The 22448-nt window shown below is 37.3% G+C and overlaps 1 protein-coding gene across 4 annotated transcripts in view; it reads right to left on the reverse strand.

Annotated features, from left to right (window-relative positions):
- Positions 1-22200, reverse strand: part of SPOCK3 (SPARC (osteonectin), cwcv and kazal like domains proteoglycan 3) — a gene marked incomplete at both ends in the record, with an annotated part of 216323 nt that extends 194123 nt beyond the window's left edge. For 3 of the 4 annotated variants that reach the window (XM_082315462.1, XM_082315461.1, XM_082315460.1), the window contains one exon: positions 22018-22200. In XM_082315462.1, the coding sequence (XP_082171588.1) occupies positions 22018-22200 (183 nt within the window). The remainder of the gene's footprint in view (positions 1-22017) is intronic. The other variant, XM_082315463.1, reaches the window with a different exon arrangement.
- Between the last annotated feature and the right edge of the window lie 248 nt (positions 22201-22448).

Below are 22448 nucleotides of genomic sequence, written 5' to 3' on the forward strand. Positions count from 1 at the left end.
AGTAAAATAAATTACATGTCTAGAAGGTATTTGAACACATATATTAATTTGTGAGAGGCTGGTTTATCTTTGAAAACCTTGAAGCAACACATCAATAGGAAGAGGCTTCTCTCATTTTGCTGCTAAACAGGCAAATTACTTAAATATTATGTGCATACATAGCAAAGGACATAAACGTCTCAAACAATGCTTTCACTCAAGTTTGTTTGAAATTTTCTCCTCTCTCCAATCACTGTCAGAAACAGACAAGGAAAAACCCATCTCTCGCTACTATTCTAAAATTGTCACTGTGTATAGTCTTTTATTTTCCTCTCTCAATTCTTCTCTTTGCTCTTACTCCTTTAGTTAAGAGCTGAGGTTAACCATGGCTGAAAAAAGGCCTGAAGAATTTCCCCCATAGATTAAGGACTCTTTCCTTCTGTCATACCTACTGTGCTTGCTGCAACAAAAGGAATCAAACAAAACAGGTATTCTGAAAATCAAAAAATAGTCACTTCTAAACCTTGGGGCTCCTGAATTTAGTCTCAGCTAAAATACCAGAAATACTATAGCAGTATAGTAGATTTATTAATAGTATTTGTAAACTGAGCCACTGATCTCCATGGGGTCTTTCTCTGGTAAGCATTTGGACAGCTCTGAAGTATTACTGAAAGAGAAAGCAAAATTTCTGAAACATGCCAAATACATTTTTTAAGAAAATAATATTTTGTCTTCTTCATTTGAATTACAATTTAGTTACCAAGTGAGGAAACTAGGCACACCAACAACTGAAATATTTTTTCCAAGTTTCAGCTTTAACAATTCATAAGCTAAATATATTTGGAACCTTTTTGATAACAGCAGTGATTTTCAGCTGCCTGCAAATCACTGCACATCAGCAATCTACTTTTACAACACTGCCACTGAACTTTTTTTTGCTTCAGAAAGCAACAGTAATACATATCCTGATAGCCACAATATGTAATTTTTTTCAGTGGCTGTTGTTCAAAAATAAGCTCAATGAGCTAACTACTGTGTACAAGCAAGCCAACTAACTGTTCTGCAATAACTTTTCAACTGGAGTTAGTAAAAATGAGTTTTATATGAAGCTACTCCATACAAAGGCACTTAAGTACTTTGTTGGATAACCATACATTTTCTTCAAAGTACCACACAGATATATCCAAATCATCTCTGCACACCAAAATCAAATACCAGAATCAATAAAAGTGTGAGCATACATTGCTTTTTGTAGGCTTTGCTCAAAAACAGGATAAATTTGCTTGCTTAATGCCCTGCATTAGTAGAGCTATACTATTTCTATATTATTATTATTATTATTACTTACATATCCTCACTCATTACACATATCTCTTGAGAACATTTTGCCATGTAGATGCACCTTAAGTCTCTCCGCAGGGAGATATCAGACCAAATAGCTAAAGCATTGTAGTTTTCTCTCCATCGCTACTTATTCTACACTAATGTTCATATACATGTATCAGTTGCCGATAGAAATTTTGTAATCAGGACTCGTTTCCACAGATTATTGGTGACTTCAGCAAAATATTACCTGAATCAGTATCTTACATCTTTGAGTTTTATCTTGAAGAGTGATATATTTCCATCACTGATTGAAAAAGTTCTCAGTAGAAATTAAAACCCACAGGAGTAACTGATGCCCTGGTGACAAATACTTTCCTGAACAAATAACAAAGAACTGTAGTAAGATCTTCCATTTTCTTTTGGGAAAAAAAGTAATTCCAAGCTTCTCTCTATGCTTGCTAAAATTGAGATGGCAAGGATGGCATACTGTCCATTTGTCACAAACTGATTTAAGTCTTCCTAACTTTCCCAACTTAAATGAAAAACTTCTATATGAGACCAAAGGTTTAATTATACACATGACAAATTTAACAAGTCTGTATTTTTGCAAGAGTCCTTTTAAAGTAAAATTATAACAAGTTATAATGGAAATTTTACCTGCAAAAAAAAAAAAAAGTTTTTAATTTTCCTACAAACTTAATCTCTGCCACACCATATATGGCAAGGCATTCAATAAAAAGAAGTTAGAACATACTTTCCTCAAGCTTAGATCCATAATTAGAATTAAAGAAAAAGTAAAATGAACATCTGGTCTCATCTTTTTTTTCTTCTTGCCATCTAAAAAGAGAGGAATATTAATGTCTCAATCCTATAGTTAATAGTGAAACGACTTCTATGCTGAAAAAATCCACCATGTGCATATATACACAAAAAAAAAACCTGTTCCTGCTGCACAGCCATATATTTGCCCTGTTGTTTTGCTCCTAAATAGATCTAAAATACATAATACTGACTTTAAAAATCCAGTTATGAAGAAGTTACCATACTGTTGCTAAAACTTTTACATCAGTGAGAATATCCTTCTAGTGCTTATGTTGTATATTTATCAGCATTTTATTTTGCTGTTTCCCCTAAAGAACCTCTCAGCTTCCTTTGTTGCATTAGTTATCTAATAGGGAAAGCAATCACAAGACACAGCAACATGAAAAACGTGGTATTAGAGTAATAAACACAAATGGGAAAGCTATGTGAAAATGCAAAGCACATGAAATTACTCCTTGAAAACAAAAAGCAAATATTAAGCATACTTTGTCCCTTTAATTAGACTATGTATGCTAAAGATAAAGAATTATTCACCAAACAACCAAATCCATTAATATTAACTTAATAACCAGAAAATTTGATTATATGCAGCAGGTTGTTTCTTTTTGGTTTTTTATTTGTTGTTGTTGTTTAGGTGTTTTTTTAAATACAAGTGTCAGAACTACATATACTTCTACATATAGCAATCACCAAAATCCATCAATAATGCCTATTGTGAAACCACACTGTACTATCATGTTGCATGCTTTCGTACTAAACCAGTGATACAGGGGCAGCGAGGGAAGAATACATACTGACAGAAACAACCAAGAAATGCATAGACTACAAATAAATTTTAGCATTGCTAAACAACTGTAAGAATTGGGAGTGCATAATACTACTGGATTGTAAACAGCAATATCTCACAAACCTAGTTTTCATTCAAGAGTTTTCATCATGTATTTCACAATATTTTTTCAACAGTCTTATAGCATGCATCATTTTCATGTCTAGGTCAGAGTTTTACCTTGACTTCACCACAACTCATAAGAGCCTTTCACATATGAACAGTACATCTGGTGATTTTTTTCCACATGCTGTTGTGTAACACTTAATGCTACAAGTCTTTGAGCATGCAACCTTCCATACCAAGTTTCTCAAACGTATGTCACTGTTTCCTATGAAAAAAGTCTTAATGAAGACAAATTGACTGTTTACAAACATTTCAGTGCAAATCATCAGATCTGATGAAAATAATTAATTTCACACAAAAAAAAGTCCAAATTGCTTTTTTCTTTTTCCTAATAATAAAAAAAACAATACAGAAATCCCACTGGATAAGGTTATTTTCCATCCAAAAAACAACTGCTTTCTACATGTGTTCAACTTAAAGTTACTTTCATCTTCTGCTGAATTCATCAATAGTCCTAAGGAACCTGAAACAATTTTTTATCAATACAAAACTGTCCCAGGGAAGTAAAAAAACATAGAAATCTAGTTCAGAACAGTGTCGTCAGAGCAGCAGATCTAGCTGTAATGAAAGCACAAAAACTATGGGATTTGGTTGCTAAAGGAAACCTGGCCCATAGTTCATGATATTCATATTACACCTGATATAGTTAAGTGCTCCCCTAGGATATAAAAAATTGAGGTCATGCCCTTGACTTCTGCTGTACTTGATTAGTTATTGCTTATTCTTCAGTAAGTTATTGTGAAAGATGTACAATGAAAGCACATTTACAGAAGAACAAGTAGGTTTACAAATAAGGCAAGTTTCTAAAAATCCATGTCCTGCAAGCCAGGGTGCAAAATAAACTAACTGACAATTGTGTATTACAGAAATGTTTAACTTTAAAAGAGGTAAGTCATGGGCAGGAGTGGGTAGGGTGCGTCCAGACATAAAGGAAATATCATAGAATTTTCAGGCACAGAAACACTAAAAAGATGGGGTACATAGCTGAAGTTGCAAAAATTGAGTGACATCTTAAATTTGAACACAATCTTCCTTTCGGCTGTTAAACATAAAAATTTCAAAGCTGTCCCAAATAAAATAAACTATGTAAACTACTGAAAAGACTTTGGGTTTCTTGATGTATTTTCCTCTTGAATAAAGTTTAAAATATTGAAAAGAATAGTGGTTATTCAAGATAGTTATACCTGCAAATAACTTCCTGGAAATTAATCTGCAGGTTTCTACATACCTGATCTGATATTAACTGGCACTAGTATTATTTGCTCCTGTACCATAGATCCCTCCACAAATTCTGTGTTTTGGACACTTACATTGCATAATAATGAGAAACTTAATTTAAAAAGACATTTGCAAGTTTCATTGGTCCACAAAAGCAGCAATATTAACATTTTCTTTAAAAAAAAAAAAAAAAAAAACACACTAAAAATTTCAGCCACTACATTTCAAGTAGTTTGACAGTTTATAGCATTTCCTTTTTTTGTGTGTCTAAAATGTAAACTACGCTGTCAGAGAAACTGGTGCTACAATTAATCTTTCCAAAGTAGTAGAGTTTTACTTTCTGAAGTGTCAAAGTAATCTTGTATCAAGATTGTTTTACACAGCAAAAAATACTACACACACACACACCCCCCATGAAGCAGTGCAGAAAAACATTAAGTCACTGCAGAATCACGATAAAAAATTAATTCCAAATATTGGTGTTCCATTAAATTTAACACCTAATTTCCCATGCAACTAACATTTATGGATAAAAATTGTTGTTTTTCAATTGAGAAACATCTGTTAAAAGTCAAAAGAAGAAATGAAAACATTTCTTTTAAATGCTAGTAAAAAGAAACTGATCTCAGAAAAGTGGATTCAAAAACCACGTAGATTACATCATAATAGTAGCATAATTAGACAGGTAGAACAATACATCCATCTTTTCTCCCACCAAAATATAATGGTGCAGCTTGTTGGACCACCTCAGAATTAATGCCTGCAACTTTTGTTTTCTTTCTGCTCTAAAATTAACAGAGACTGACATTTGTGGTTTGCTATTTAAGAAGCTTATCAAACACAAAATATGAATAAACCAACCAAATTCCTCAATTTTTTAATATTTCAAGGAATGTAAGGCATAGAATGTTTCACTCTCCACATTATTTCTTTCTGAACATAATTTATTAAGGCATTACAGAGAGGCCTACTAATCATTAGCCAAAGCAAGGGGCACACTTTTAATCTAAATTTAAAAAAATGGGATTTTAGTCAACATAGAAAAACAAAGTTTCTAAACTTTACATACCTTACTTTAAATGGCAGAGGCACCAAACCCCATTTTTGGTAGTTAATAAAATACATAATAAAAGAACCTTTGGGTGTAAAAAGAAAATACTTTCTAAACTCAGGGAAAAACAACAAAAATTTAAAATTACCAACAGGAAAATTAAGTTTCATCCCTGGTAGCCTATGCAATATTATCTTCATTCCTGCTTCCAATTTCATGTTTTACAATCGAGGTCTTACGGAAAGTGTTTAGCAAAGGCACAAAGCCTGTACTACTAACACCGTACCATGTCCTTCTCCAATAGGATATACAATGATTCACAGAAATTCTCATACAAGTTTTCCACTTGAAGAAAGCATCTATAACTTTTTTTCCATGAAATGCCATCTATTTTAAACCAAGTTCATTTTATTAAAAAGTTCTATGGGAAAAATATTTAATGAGAAACAAATTTCAAGCCCACCAATAACAGCATCTATACCAAAAGAAAACAAACTCAACAATTGCATCTAAAAAAAAAACCTATTGGAATGAACAGCAGAAAAAGAAACTGGCCAGACAGGAATGATCTTAACACAAACTAAGAGTCTCACTTAACTGAAACATAGCAAGTGATTTCAAATGAAGACTACTCATAAGGCTTACATTAACCATAGACCTAAACTCTTTGCTAGATAGAGCACAGAGCACTCAGGACATGAGAAATTCAAATTCATCATGTGGAAATATCTACAATCCCAGTAACGAGTAATTAAGCATGACTACAGGGTCAGTTTGGTTCATCTTAGAAACTCAGTGTCAGGACTCCTCTAAAACTGATGTCAATCATATTGATCAACGGCACTGGGCTAAAATGAATCTTTATGTTTAAATGCTGTATTAACAGATCAGTCTACTAGACCATGTCATCCTTCAGTTAAGGATGCAATAAACCTGTGTGTTCAAACATTAATGATCGTTGTGAAAACTAAGACTTGGCACTCAGTCTTATTTTCATCACATTAGTAAGAGATTTTAAGGAAATAAGTACCTTATTTTTCTAGTGTAGTAAAAGATGGACTCCTAGAAATAAACTAAGAATTGATATAGATAAAAGAATCAGATAAATTCCACTTCTCCAAATAAGCACATATAGTAGGTTGTCTAGCTAGGGTAACTTGACATTAGTAAGAACTCTGGGTATCCAGATGCCTTTGGATAAATATATTCTCACAACAAGAAATCATGAAACAATACTCTATTCTTTTCATGTGATCATAAAAATCATGATTTTTTTTTTTCTTTAAGAACCCTCTAAATTATTGTTAATTATTTCTCCCTAGAGCACCGATTTAATTGCTGTGTGTAAGAAACAAAACAGAGAGGAAACAACATAAATTGAATATGGACATTAAACTAGAAGAGAAACAGTAAATCAAAGGACAACGTGGAATAATTCTTTCATATTTGTGTTACCTATTTTTAACTTTAAAGCAAAGTTTATTGGGGTGGGGTAATACTATTTTATATTTAACAAATAAAACGCTTAGAGTACTCTGCTGTTCCATAAGACTTCATATATTTTCCTCAAACTTTTCTTAGAAAACTAATACATAGTGTTTGAAGAAGATTTGGGGATTCTCCCGTCCTAGAAATCTACTTGGCAGCAGAGATACCAGCCAGTCATTACAACTACCTGTTCCTAACAGCTCAAGCTAAAAATCACTCAGAGCAGCAAGGCACAGCTAAATTACAGTATCAGGTCCTTAACTAATTTTACACCATTGCAGTGAAGCCTTAACCTCCTCTTAATCGCATATAACTGGATTATTTCTTAAACCCTTTTCCCAGTGAACAACCTACACTGTCTTCAGGTCATTTTCCCTGCCAAATTGCCTTGGTTTGTAATAGAAATTAGGCACATCGTAACTCCTAAATGAAAAACACAAAAATACAATAGTAACTGTATTTTGAAAAGCAGAAAGTGTTATCTAGGAGTCACAGTCAAATTCCACAGAATACACGCACAAATAAAACAGATTTTTGTTATAAATACTTAACCTCAGCAAGCACACCATTCACTCAAATCTTTCTTTAAGAAACTTAAACTTGCAGGAGGCAAGAAAGGAGACTTACAGATTCATACAGTCTACTGTCAGAAAGGACAAAAATATTCCAACTCTGAACTCTCACTCAAGTTTGAATCTCTCACAGAATGACAAAAAATTCTTCCAAATTCATGGTATAAGCAATGAAGAGATCTGGAATTCCACTGTGAATTGATATCCAAGTTTTGTCACATTAGATAAGAAGTTCTATTTCTGATACAATGCAACTATACTGAGCAACTTTCTACTAATCTATGTTCAATAAGGGCAGGAAGTTACACGTTTATTAACACTACCCCCCCAAAGTGTTCAACGGTTGGTGCTGTTGACCTTCAGTTTCAGAGTTTATAGTCTCATGCATTTAACTGATTAAAACAGAAGAGATCTTGAATATCTAGATCCAGGCTGAAAGAAAAAGGGTTCTTTCTTCACCCCTGTTTTTCCAGTTCCTTTATACCAGATACATAAAAATAATTTCAATCGGTGTAAAGAAGCCATAAAATCACTGGTTCTTGTCTGGAGTCTCTGAGCAGGGACATTGCCACTGAAGTGTTTATGGGAATGACCAGGGACTTGAACCTGCTGCAAAGGCTGGATAGACAGGGACATTTAATCAGCGTGACCAGTATCAAAGAAATCTTCCGTACAAAGAATGTACATGCTGCAAATCTGTATAGTTAACCATAATGGCAATACAATTTTGGTTATCATTTCATTGTCCCCTTGTTTCTAATTTTCTGATGAACTTCATAAAAATAAAGTGATATAAAATGTTTTGGGGTTAGAGAAAATATTTAAACATACACAACACAATCTCTGTGTTGGCTAGGCAGAGAAGTAATGAATAGTTTAATAGATTTCTGAATAAAGATGAGGAAGAATACAAATGGCAGAAACATCAAGTGACCCAGTAACCTTGTAAGAAAGTAAAGCTGAGACAGGTGTAACAGAACTTCAGAACTCGTAAGACAAGTGAAGCAGGATATACCATAATAAGAACAGAGAATAAACTACAGACTTCAAAAAAGTTAGCTTGAATTATACTATGGTATATCTTACTTAAACTAGATTTTGATTTGCTCTAGATCCTTGGGTTTTTGGTACATTGCAGTTTGCTCATGTGATATTTCTGACACAAAAAGAAACATCATATACTTGTCAAATCAAGATAAAGCACTGTCTACAGATTTGCACCTTTCTTTGGACATCTAAGAACTGCTAATACTAGACGATCAATCTAGTCCAGCATCAGATGACAGGGGGATAAAAAAACTAAAATAAAATCCAGTTTCAGATAAAAGAAACAAACACTAGGTAAATCTATCCCAGTGCTTAGCTTTACCATAAACTCGTATAATTTCCCACAGAATTAAGCCATGCAGCAGATGCTTTAATACCTCTCATAAAATAGGTTACCCAGCTTTAGTTTTTAATAGTATTATTACCTACATAAGTGGCCTTTCTCACACAGGATGAAAATCTTGCCTCAGTAATATTGCACTGCTATTCACTGCACAGCTTTTTTATGCTTGTCTGATTTTCTTTTTCTCTACTTAATAATTGCCACCCTCCCATTTAATTGAATCTCTGCACTGTTTTGCACAGTGCAACATGGGATTCAGCTAGAGGGGAAAGCAGCATGCATCATACAATATGCAGTTCATTGTAGAAGCTTGGCATGTAAGGCAGCACAGAGGCACCTACCTACAACTCCATGAAGCAATGCAGCAGATGAATCAGACACAGACTATAAATGCACAAACAGAAACTCTCTCAGATGAATTAGCCAAAATGAAATATTCTGATTCAGGTCAGTGAAACTGAAAGATTGTTTTCTGCCTTCACCTCACAAGTTGGGGGGGGCGGGGCGGGGGAGGCGCGCAGAACAAAAAAAAAGTAACAACTTATTCAGGAAAATAATTCATTTAAAAAGAGAAATAAAATCCCCAATCAAATCCCGTAGCTTAAGAAAATAAAGAAACAATGTTTTCATTGTGCTTCAAGAAGTAGCAACGAATTAAGAATTCCCTTATACATAATAAAGCAAAAAGAAAAAAAAAAAAAGAAGGAGGAAAAAACCCACAAAACAATCTTGATATGTATTCTACTTTAGACCACTAGATAGGATTTTCTAATGAAAATAAGTTATCATTTCAGGGATTAGTTAGTTTGTTCTCCAGTTCAAGTTCGCTTTCTTTTCATTTTTCAAAGATGCAAAATACATTCAGAAGTCTGTTTTGTAGACTTAAAGTTCAAATAATGATTTTAAATAAGTAGACTGGCACAATTAAAGATTTAGTCCACCTCTGACAAACATCAGTGAACATATTCTCAGTGACCTCAACTAGACAAGGAAAGATTCCACACAAACTGGATTGAGATCCAGTCTAATGCAACATTATCCCAGTGAAATCCACAAAGAAGATTTGATAAAGACAAAAAAAAAAAACCCACACAGAACTTCAACAGAAGTGCTTCACTTCCTGCAAAACGCCTTAAAAATACATTATTTGAAAGAATTCCTGTAACAATTCAGGCATTACAGAGCTAGTTGACTACACAACACTGAGGTTTTTCAAATTTTATGATAGTAATTAATTCAGCATTATGAAGACTTTTTTTCTTTTCTTTTTTCCTTCCTTTTCCTTCAATCAAGCACTTCTCTTGATAAATGCCAAGCATAAAACAGCAAATCACAATGTCTTTTGTTTCATCCCTATGCTTGATTACTCTTGGCAGATTTTTTGGTCTAATGAGCAAGCTGTTTGGCTAAAGCTAACTAAGTTAAGCAACTGAAAAATTCAGTTGTCAAATCTGAAAATACGTCTACTTGATTTTCAAGCTTAATTTTGTTTTGATGCAGTATAAGTAAATGAGGAACATTAATATATTTTAAATCAGTTTTATAAATAATGTGTATAATTTTACAGCTATAGAAATTTTAGCTTCAACTTGTACATTTACTCAGTAAAAAATTTTCTCTCTGATAAAACCAAACAAGAGTAGGACCTGTGTATGTGGGAATTAAGCATGTGCAAATTACTAACCTTTATCTGCATTAGAATGAAGATTAAGAAGCAGAAGTATCTGTGGGGGATAAAAAAAAGTATTATACAGATACTAAGATGAATTTTTTTTATTATTATTAATGTTTGACAGTAACTTGCAGCATTTTAAGAAAAAAGTTTCCTAACATTCATGCTGTTGAATAGTCCAATTACACCCAAACTGGGCTGGAAAGTCGCAGTACAACACTTTGTAAAAAAATTCTAAAGATTCCCTTACTTTCAAACTAAAGGAATATCAGTTTGATAAGAAAGATTCCTTTAAAATGTAAACTATCTAAAATACTATTACATTTTACAACCAGATAAGCACTGTTAGATTCTAACTTCAGTTTGCTTCACAGAATAATTTCACAATCTTTACTGAAATATTTTTGATACCTTCTCCTACCTTTCTTGGGGAAACTGCAGTTCAACACAAACTTTTTTTTTTTAAATCTCTAGACATTTGTAGTCATACTCATCTTGTTCTTATGTCATACTTAAAGGCATGTAAAAAATTAGGTATTTCTTCTAGCCAATGAACTGAAACTATTGTAGACAACTGCCTCACGTATTTGAGATACAAATTCAGAATTATAATTTTATTCTGTACACCACAAGCATTGTTAAATCCATGTCACTCAGTATATACCCAAAAATTATCTGCAATCAATGTGATATCAAAATCTGATGGTAAGATAAGATCTGCAGACATAATGAGGTTGGACCAATGAAAGACTTCCAATATTGTGAGGTTTTTTGCTCCCCAGCATGAGGGATGGACACAAAAAACTTTTTAAATTGTTATTGACCTGAGATACCAGTTAGCCTGTGCATGTGTGTGTGCATGCACTCTCACATGCATGTGGCACGCATTCATATTTATTATAAAAAACATAAGAGCTCAACTTTTCAATGTGCTGAACATCAATACTTCATAACATTAGTACTTTAAAACCTTCTGGGGAAAAAATGTTACTCGTCTTCAACTTACAGAAGCTATGCTACAATCCAAATGTAGAAAACTTGGAGGGGGGGAAAAAAAAAAAAAAAAAAAAAAAAGAGTTTCATATGCCCTAAGAAACTATCATTTTTATGCAGGAAAGGAAAAAATAAAAGAGGAACTGTAAACATTCAGCCTATGTAAAAAGTAAGCAAAGACAGAAAGGTATGGTAGCTTTTGTCCAAACCAGTCACAGAGGTCCCTGATGACTAAGGCTGTGTAGAATCCAGTTTATAAATACACATTCAGTCCTAGTGAAGAACATTGAAATGTTTTGCGGTTTTATACACCTGTATTAGTTTAATCTGCAGTACAAAGCTACATAGTTAAGCATACTTCTGCATATCCCTCTTTCTCCATCTTTATGAGACTACATCTGCTGATCTCAGAGCAAAATCCCATGATTCATCATCATGTTACACTTACCTTCGCTAAGGTGTTACTTACAGTAACTCCAATGAAGTTTCGGCCATACATCCCTGCATTCTTTGAAAGGATATTTTCTTTCGAGGAGCCCATGAATATCACATTACAGGTAGAACCAAATGCCTGTTTTCCTAACATAACTGAGCCTTTTTCTTACTAGTATAAAGAAAGTCTGTCCGTTCATGCCCCAAGTACCATAGTTCACCAAAACAGGACCTTGTAACTGCCTACCAAGAATTTCTGAGTAAAGTTAGATACACTCAACTTTAAAATAAAATAAGCACATGGATGAAAAATTAAACAGCTTAACAGTTTAGGAGGGAAATGCTAGATTTATTAAGATTTAGAGAAATAGATATGCACTTAGTGTGCTATAATCCAGTTCACATAAGAAATATTGCACACTATTTGCAGTATGCTGAGCAATCCAATAGCCCTTTGCTGGCTTTGGAATGTATGAACCTACTGAGCTCTTCATGTTCATGCTTTTCATTCTTGGGTGTTAGAAACAAGACTGCCTACCTAATCCTTAGTATATTTAAACACTTACTTACACTCCAGATTAAGACAATGAATATACATCTCGGTGAATATCTTAATGGAAATTCAGAAGCCGTTTCTCCATCTTCCTTCGGATTTGAATTAGCTTGTATTCAAACATCATTTGTGATTTTTCACATAAAAGTAACTGGCCACAGTTACTGACAATACACACAAGAAAATGCTATGAAGGTGGCAGAATATAATTCCTTTTGAATGGCAAATTAGTATAAGAAAGATTAATCAAGCACCAGTCATAGTCATATTTGGGCCAAAGAAGGAAACACTCCCAGATCAGATTACTATGAACTTAAATGGTATTCTTCCTTATTCTGCTGCAAAACAGCCTAGAGTCTGCTGCCTAGATCACTGGGGAATATTGCAGCTAATTAATTCCCTCACATTGCAGGCCTTAGAGATCAAATCTTTATCTTAATCTGTGCCAGCAGCACACAGTACAGCCTCCTGAAAACTGAAATGCTTTTGCCCAACTAGAATTTTTGGGTTCAATACAATCTGTCAGGATAAAAGTTAATGAGCCACTATATACAGGCAAGCATATTATCAAATCCAATGGTCTATTTTGGCCCTAAACTTTATGAATACAAAGAGTTTCCAGAGTTTAACATGGGCTTCCTAAATCTGATCAAACTGGTTAACTTATTCTTCTGCAAAAGGCTGGAAGGGCACTTTATACAATGGATTCCTGGCATTGCTGCTTTACATACCAGCCAACTGATTCTGCTTGTAACAATCATTGTTGGGGTTTTTCTGCTAAAGTGATGTTTCAGTCACCAACACAACCACCTGCAAATCCTTAAAGATACATGCATCACTAAATATATATCCCAGTGTCTTCATATTAATAACTTCCTCTATTTTAATAAATAGCTGTTAAAACACAGGTCATTTTCCATACTCAGAAGCATATACTGAGGAGTAAGTTCTGTACTTCTCATTGCTATGCTACTCAGATTTAACAACTGGAATGAATTTCATCATCGATGCAAGCTCAAAAATGTCAAAGGAGTTTGTTTTCAGCTGTATGCAGGCCCCAGTGTAAGTAAGTCACTACATAAAATTACTTGATGACTTGCAGACTTCTTTAGAGAGATGCTGAACAAGCTGTGAACTGACAGTCTCCTTTGAGCCAATGATTACACATTACTTGAGAAAATAAAAAAGTAGTTCATAAGAATTTTCAGCAGAAAAATGTCAAGCACTGGATGGACTTTAATAACAACATATTAAGATAATATTCTCTGGAAGTGGCAAAATACCAATAAGTTTGGATGATTTACATCTTTTAAAGCCATTCTCTTATTGTGTTCTCTTAAAGCAGTCACTTGTGAAGATAGCAACAGCAGTGAAATCACATCCTCATTCTAACGTGAAAGCTTTGTCATGGGTTAGAGAATTTCATACTGGCTCCCCTTGCACCCTGTCCAACACTGCTACCTCACACTGTACCACCTTTCTTAGGTAAATCATTAATTCCTACAGTAATTTTCACTAGTGTAATCTATCAGTGTGAAATGACATGACATGGGAAAGCAAAAGTGAAAAATCATTTTAAAAACTAACAAATAATTAAAGATCATTCACATTAGGTAAGAAAGTCCAGTGAAGCTTTGAACGCTGATATTAGAATCATAGAATCGTTTAGGTTGGAAAAGACCTCTAAGATCATCAAGTCCAACCATTAACCTAGCACCGCCAAGTCCACCACTAAACCATGTCCCTAAGCACCACATCTACCCGTCTTTTAAATACCTCCAGGGATGGGGACTCAACCACTTCCCTGAGCAGCCTGGTCCAATGCCTGACTACCCTTTCGGTGAAGACATTTTTCCTAACATCCAACCTAAACCTGCCCTTGCACAGCTTGAGGCCATTTCCTCTCATCCTGTCACTTGTTACTTGGGAGAAGAGACCAACCCCCACCTCACTACAACCTCCTTTCAGGTAGTTGTAGAGAGTGATAAGGTCTCCCCTCAGCCTCCTTTTCCCGAGTACACTCACACACTCCTCACAAGACTTGTGCTCTCAGCGGCTCCTCACAAGGCTTGTGCTTTAGACCCTTCACCAACTTCGTTGCCCTTCTCTGGACACGCTCCAGCACCTCAGTATCTTTCTTGTGGTGAGGGGCCCAAAACTGAACACAGCATTTGAGGTGTGGCCTCACCAGTGCCGAGTACAGGGGACGATCACTTCCCTAGTCCTGCTGGCCACACTATTCCTGATACAGGCCAGGATGCCATTGGCCTTTGTGGCCACCTGGGCACACTGCTGGCCCATATTCAGCCAGCTGTCGACCAACACCCCCAGGTCCTTTTCAGCCAGGCAGCTCTCCAGCCACTCCTCCCCAAGCCTGTAGCGTTGCATGAGGTTGTTGTGACCCAAGTGCGGGACCCGGCACTGAGCCCTGTTGAACCTCATACAGGTGGCTTCAGCCCATCCATCCAGCCTGTCCAGATCCCCCTGTAGAGCCTTCCTGCCCTCCAGCAGATCAACACTCCCACCCAACTTGGTGTTGTCTGCAAACTTACTGAGGGTGCACTCGATCCCCTCGTCCACATCATTGATAAAGATATTAAACAGGACTGGCCCCAATACTGAGCCCTGGGGAACACCACTTGTGACCGGCCGCCAACTGGATTTAACTCCATTCACCACAACTCTCTGGGCGTGCCCATCCAGACAGTTTTTTACCCAGCAAAGAGTATGCCCGTCCAAGCCATGAGCAGCCAGTTTTTCCAGGACAACACTGTGGTGAAACAGTGTCAAAGGCTTCACTAAAGTCCAGGTAGACAACATCCACAGCCTTTCGCTCATCCACTAAGCGGGTCACCTTTTCATAGAAGGAGATCAGGCTGGTCAAGCAGGACCTGCCTTTCATAAACCCATGCTGACTGGGCCTGATCCCCTGGTCATCCTCTACGTGCCACATGACAGCACTCAGGATGATCTGCTCCATAACCTTCCCTGGCACCGAGGTCAGAGTTACAGGCAGTAGTTCCCCAGATCCTCCTTCTGGCCCTTCTTGTAGATGGGCGTCACATTTGCTAACCTCCAGTCAACTGGGACCTACCTGGGGGCTATTACTAGCCACAAACTTATCTCTTTCAGAAATTAAACTCCAAGAAATATGAAAATTACAAGAACTTAATACAATGCAGTATGTTAGCATTTACTACCATTGCGTCCATAATATTTGTTTCTAAGACAAACAAGGCAGATTTTTAGCATTGAGCATAGTCCAAGTGAGACTTAACACCAGATGCAGAAAAAGAAGCTGTTCATCCGTGATTACCAATATATTCAAATATGTCAGATTAAGACAAATACACAATAGGAAAAACACCACTGCAAAATCAATGTCACAACTCACAACACAGGACATCACAGACACGACACACAACTATTTAAACGTAACTGTTTATTTAAAGGAAAGAGTTAAGCTTGAAAACTGGCCAAGACTTGCAAACATATTAAGCCAAGCTATCATCTCGCCTTTCTGCAGCTAGTTACTTCAAATGCTTCAATGATTATGAAGTAACAGATGGAGAAGACAAAAAAAAAAAAGAACTGATGGTATTAGTCTAAAAACATAGATATTCTAATTCTGCTCATATTCCATTGTTTTCTACATTCAGCTTCCCCTTATAATATATCTCTTGCTCCAGACATCTTTCTTTTCTGATTGTAAATCCAAGACAGCCTATGCGGCTTCTGTTACTGTTACCATCTATTAGTGTATTACAAAGCTATTTATACTACACTATAATAAGCACAGATGGCTAGAGTCAATCCCGATAAGATTTAATGGTAAGACAAGAGGAGACTGGGTATCCATATCCACTAAACAACCTACAGCAAATAAAATAAAGATTATTCTTCGGAGAAAGGAGATAAAGATAAGATGAAACAATGTTATCAGCTTTACTTTAGATTATGAGGGCAATCTAAGGAAAAGTACATTACAGTTTACTTAACTCCTAAAGGTTAGCTATATAAAGAGCTTCCAAGTTAATGCCTTCCAAGAGACGGTTAAGAGTTCGATGTTAACAATAGTTTGAGATTAGTAGACTGCCTTTGCAGACAAAAAAATACCTGTCAGTAGAAACAAGCAGCAAAAACAGACCAGAGGAAAAGTAATCAGGTGAAAGAAAAAAGGAATGCATACTTGAGAACAAAATAAAAGCACATATAAAAATCAGAAGACTTTTTCTACAATACAGAAGAAATTAAAATTTAAGATTTCCATTACTCCTTCCCATTGTAATTTGCCATGTTCAGTTTAGAAGTGCTGAACAATTAAATAGCTTCTTAAAGTTCCTTAATTAAAATTAATGCAAATTCCTAACATTTCCCTATATTTCACAGCTTAAAAAACAGTGGTCAAGTCTTACTTTATTAGTTTCATTTCAAAGGTAGTAATTATAGGTGTAGGTACAGAATACTCATTCTTTGTCAGATCTCCTAGATTTCAAAATTTTTCCTCCTTCACGATATTAATAAAACTAAGATCATACAAAATAAGTCATGAAAAAAAGAAAAAGACTGATACCACTTTAGAATAGCCAATAACAAGTTTCAAGTAACAAACTGGCATGCGGAAAACAGGTTCAATGCCCTAACTGAAAAAGTAACTAACTTATTAGCAAGTTCTTGCTTTAACTTAGGCCTAGGACAACATAATGAAGAAGTTCATCTTTCCTGTTCTGCTATTCCATTTTTTCCTGATGTCATAATCATAACTTTCTATCAAAACATATGTATGTAATAAAAGAGCTGCCCTACCCACTGATAAGAAAGAGGTATGTTTTATTAACCCTGAACCATAAAAACAGCCTTTGGCTTTCTTAAGCAGTACAGAGATGCAGTTGTGTGGATGTACAGTTGGGCAGAGGTATTCTGCTCACAGCAGTGAAGAAACACCAGGTGTATAGTTGGTGGGGAACTTAATTGGTGGGCAGGGAGGAGCATGGTGTGTGTTAATTTTTGAGAAGCCTTAAACCTCCAAACAGACAAAAGAATAATGAATGCTGGCAATTATTGAATTGGTGTGGAGACATATAGTTGATTCATCTCCTTTCCAAACAGACATTTAGATTTCACTAATGTTGAAAAAACACATTCTTTAAGTATCTTCAAAAGACGCATTTGGGAGGCCAACATGAGCTGCCCAAACTTGCCGAATGTTTTAGAAGGCAATATCTTTGATGGTCAATGTGAGAACACTTCATAGTGAAGCAGAGTAAAAGGTAGTATTACTAGTGCAAACTTCCCCTTCATAGCTGATAGGTTTTAAGGTCTGTTACTTGAATTTTGTTCCACCTTCTTTACCTTTGATAACTGTATTAATATGGTAGGATGATAGTAACACTGTAGCATGATGCAACTGATCACATTGATCAAACTGATCATATTTCATAGCAATACTATGCCGTAGTTGAATTCTGCAGAATTTATTTATATACTACAAGTATCTTTCACTTCCTGATGCATCTTAAATTTGCAAATACAGAAATTGCTTAAATTATGATCTCTTTGAAAAGAAAAAGTAAAAATCAATAACAAGCGACGCCATAAATAACTCTCCTTAAGTGCCAAGTAAAATTTACCATATAAAATACATTTATTATACAGTCCCTTTAATGAACACAAACGGACAGGACACTGTTTGCAAATATCAATGACTAAAATGAGTTACTCTAAAGAATGCTGCTTCAGGGAATTCTACAGAAATAAAAATTAAAGTTTCTAAAAGGCTTTCAGATAGCGATACAACAGACAATTATGGTTGTGTGAAATTTTGTCCAACTGGCTGTAAAGACCACATAGAAAGACAAAGTGATTATAAATGACAAAGTGATTATGCTTTGTTCTAGGATTAAAAATAATACCATTATTTGGAATCAAGTCATAAAGAGAATAAAGAATTATTCCTATATTTTGTTTTTATCCACAGATTTACAGCATTATGAGTAATGAAGGTTTGATACATAAGATTTAGGATGTTCTAAGTAGGAGAGCATAAATGTAATGCCATTACCCAATTACATTTTTTAAAAGGAATAATCTTCATTTTAGACAAACTGTTGTTTATATATACATTTTTATCAAACGTCTGGTGCAACCATCATAGACAAGACCATTAGCACAAAGGACTATAAATATAACAAAATATGAACACAGAACATTCCCCTAACTTAGCATCTACTAAAGAACCTCAATTCCCAAGCATGAAATAAATAACGGGTATGTACACATGGGCTAGGACATCCCAGCATCACAACACCATTGGCTGCTGAAGCAGCCTAACCAGGCAGCTTGAAAAACCTTAATAAACACATCAACCCTGAGACTTATTTCAGTGACAGACATAAGAGCTGCAGCTACTCAGCAACTGGACTGCAGCAGCACTAAGATTAGGTTAAAAACTCTTCTTCCCCAGCTACTACAGGCAAAAAGTAAACATATCCTTGTATATAACCCAAAATGTTTGACTCACACATACAGGTTGAGGGAGTTGGTATTTGCCATCTGAAGATTAGACTTCCCTCCCCCATCTTTAAGATGGAAAGTCTCCTATTTACAAAAGAGCCCATTATCAATTTTTGCACAAGACAAAGATGTGAGAAGATAGCCTCTAACATGCACCTAGCTTGCCACTGTTGCACATTAAGGCACAGTTCTTGCCTAGACCTATTTCATTATTTTCAAGAGATCTGTCAGAATGATCAAGATCTTTCAAGAGAATTGAAAAGTCAGTTACGGTTTTGCCTGTACAAAGCACTGAAAAGATCTTAGCTAGTATTTTTTTGTTAATAATAACCTTTACTGACAAATCTGACATTTTAGAGGATGTTAAAAGAGTTAAGTTTGGAGGTTTGGGGTTTGTTTTTTTGTTGTTTGTTTATTTTGATTTTGGGTTGTTGGTTGTTTTTTTTTTAAATAAAACATCACATCCTGGTTTATTAGGTTTTGTAAGGGCTCCCTTTCTGAATGACTATGTTCTTTCTCACTGTGATCTAAGAAGAAACTGAGCCAATGAGCCAGAAGTCAGGGTCATTATCTTCCACATTAATCAGTCCTGTCAGTTAAGTCTTAAGTTAAGCCTTTAAATACTTCTTTTCACACCAGAATTCCATCTTACCCTTACATCTGTAGGGTATTTAAAGCCCGCAAAAAATATGCTACTTTCTGACCAGAGAATTAAATTATAAACACAGGCCTTGCACACCTTTATTTTGATTTTAACTCTGCAAGACAGTTACCCCTACATATGTTTAAAATGCAGCTGTGCTGCTCCTTAACAGGAGGCAACATTTGAATCACTAATTAAATTGCTAATCGCAATTTCAAAACCAACAAATTACAGTCATACAAGTAAATTTACCAATTATATAGAACTGTAGGATGTTAATAAAACTTCTCCCCTATTGTTACATTCAAAGATGATAATTGATCAGTGTTTCTTACAAGATATTTTTCTAATGCATTCTTCTGCAGGTAGAGAAACTCATAATTTTTTATTTTTTTTACAGTTATATCTTACGAATTACTGAAAACCATCCATGCTTTAAAGGGAGAGCCTTGTGAAGTATTAGGACCATCCATAAATATTCCAGATGAAGTACCAATCAATGGGATATAAGCATTCTGCACAAGAAATAAAAGCATATTCCTCACTGAAGTACCAGCCTTATAAAACTTAAACAGTGTAAAAATAAGTAAGACAGCGTATTTGTAAATTGCCTCAGAAGAATCAGTATGCAGTACTTCCTCAAAGCAGTCACTCTTAAAACCCTTGTGGACACCTACTTGTCACAGAATAAATTATCTGGCTAATATCCAATATTACAGTGTATGTCAGTGGGCACCCAGGAGACAAGCATTAGAGAGCACTTAGCTTCTTCAGCCTTGCAGGGTAGTCCTTACGTAAATGACTTTGCCCAATTATAAAACATAACTGATGTACTTATTTTAGAGTTTGCTAGCAGCAGCCTTTCATGCTAAAACATTTATATAGCACTGCGTATTTTTTTCCCCGAAATCACAGGTCCCAAAGTACAGTACATGGAACAGGTTTTTTTCACATGAATGTAAGTTTTTAAGATATTCAAAGCAAGCGAAAAATATCTGCATACCAATTTGAGTGTTCTCAAACACTAAAATTATGCTGTTTAATAGAAACGATTGGGGAAATAACTTCTCCCACAACTCTTTAACAGTAGCTCTTCTTTCCTAGTTACTTAACATAAATAGCCAAGTTTACATCCCACATGCAACATATATATAAAGCTAGAAAACACATGCATCACAAGTACACTACAGCGCTCAGAAAAATACGACTTCTCAGAGACATTTACTTCAGTTCACTATAGCAAGCCACAGTCACCAGCAAGCTGTAGCATGAGAAACCTGTTGACTCTGAAGTTACAAAACAAATCACTGCTTTACACCAAATCAAAGAAAATCAGTAAGCAATACAGTAAAGCTAAATAGAAAATTATTTTGCATGCTTGGAATTCAGATTTTTAAAAGCGGCATCAAAGAATGCAGGATACTGGAAGATCAAGAAAAATGTTTTTCATTGAAAGAAATGTGAAGGACTTTTGAAAATCGACTGGGTTTTACTCAACTCGCAACAATCAGAGAGCAAACTAAGTGCAAAAGTGAAGCACTCCGGAGGACGAGAGCCACCTTACAGTAGCAGGTTTCGTAACTGATGAGATTCGGGTCAGACTGGGTCTGGTGTTCACATACTGCCTGCACGGCACTCCGGGCGCACCATTTATACAACTTACCGCCTTATTTAGCGGACCTCCCTGCCACCGTCCGCGCTCCAACACCTCCCACAAAGCCCCCTCGGGCTGTGCGCGCAGCCCCTTCTCCCCCAGCCCGCCCTCTCCGCACTTCTGACAGCGGCAAGGTGAGACCGGGCACTCCCGCCCGGCGCACGCTTCCAGGTGGCCGGGGGCTCTTCCCCAGGCGGCGCTCCCACAGCGGCGACGGGCCGAGCCCCGTGCCCGCCCGCACCCGCCCCCCGCCCCGGGCCGGCTTCGCCCCCGCTTCGGCGGGGAGCGGCGCCCAACGGCCGCCGCGCGCGCCCCCACCGCAGCCCTTCCCGCAGCCGCCGCTTCCACCGCCGCTCCCGCTGCGGGGCGGGGAGGAGGAAGGACAAACGCAACTCCCCCTCCACCGCCACCTCTTAACGGCTGGCGACCCGCAGGGCGGGAAGCGGCTCCCGCGGCCCGGTCCGCTGGGCCCCGGAGGTGCGGGCTGGGCGCCCAGCACAGCCCGGGGCACACCGGGCGGTCCTCGCCGCTCAGCGGCGGCAGCGCACCGGGAACAGCCCGGTGGGACCTGCCTCCTCCTGCCGAGGCGCCGCCGGGAATTAAAATAAAAATTAAAATCTGGGGAGAAGGGGTAAAGTTGATGCTGCGCCCCAGCCCTGGCTGCCCAAGGGACGCCCTCAGTCAACGCAACCAGACCGCCCGCCGGGGGAGCGGGCCGGGCGCGGCTGCCGGCAGGCAGGGTGGGAGGGTTGAACTTACGTCTCGGAATTTGTTCCACTGCCCGACCTCCTTGTCGTACTGGGAGATGGTCGTGAGCCATTGTTTATCGTCCAGAAAATTGCCGCTGTCCGGTCTGCCCCCGGCCGCCGCCGCCGCCGCCGCCAGCGCCGGGCTGCACCAGGCTGCTGCACACACGCAGACGAAGGCTGCTACCTTGAGCATCTGGGCGAGAGGAGACAGGAGGAGGGGAGTTACCCACACCAGAGCCGAACCCCAGCCGGGGGCAGCCGGTGGGGGACCGGGACAACCGCCCGCAGCGGGCCGCCTCGCCCACCCGAACGGGGCAAGGGGTGCGGAAGGGGCAGCGGGAAAGGGAGCCCAACGCGGAGCGCTCGGAAAAAAAGCGGGGGCAGAGGCGCGGGGGAAGGGGAGGCTGCCCAGCCCGTCACCTTGCTGCGAGACCCGCGACC

The sequence above is a fragment of the Platalea leucorodia genome, assembly GCF_965183815.1.
Source record: "Platalea leucorodia genome assembly, chromosome: 6".
NCBI classification, from domain to species: domain Eukaryota; kingdom Metazoa; phylum Chordata; class Aves; order Pelecaniformes; family Threskiornithidae; genus Platalea; species Platalea leucorodia.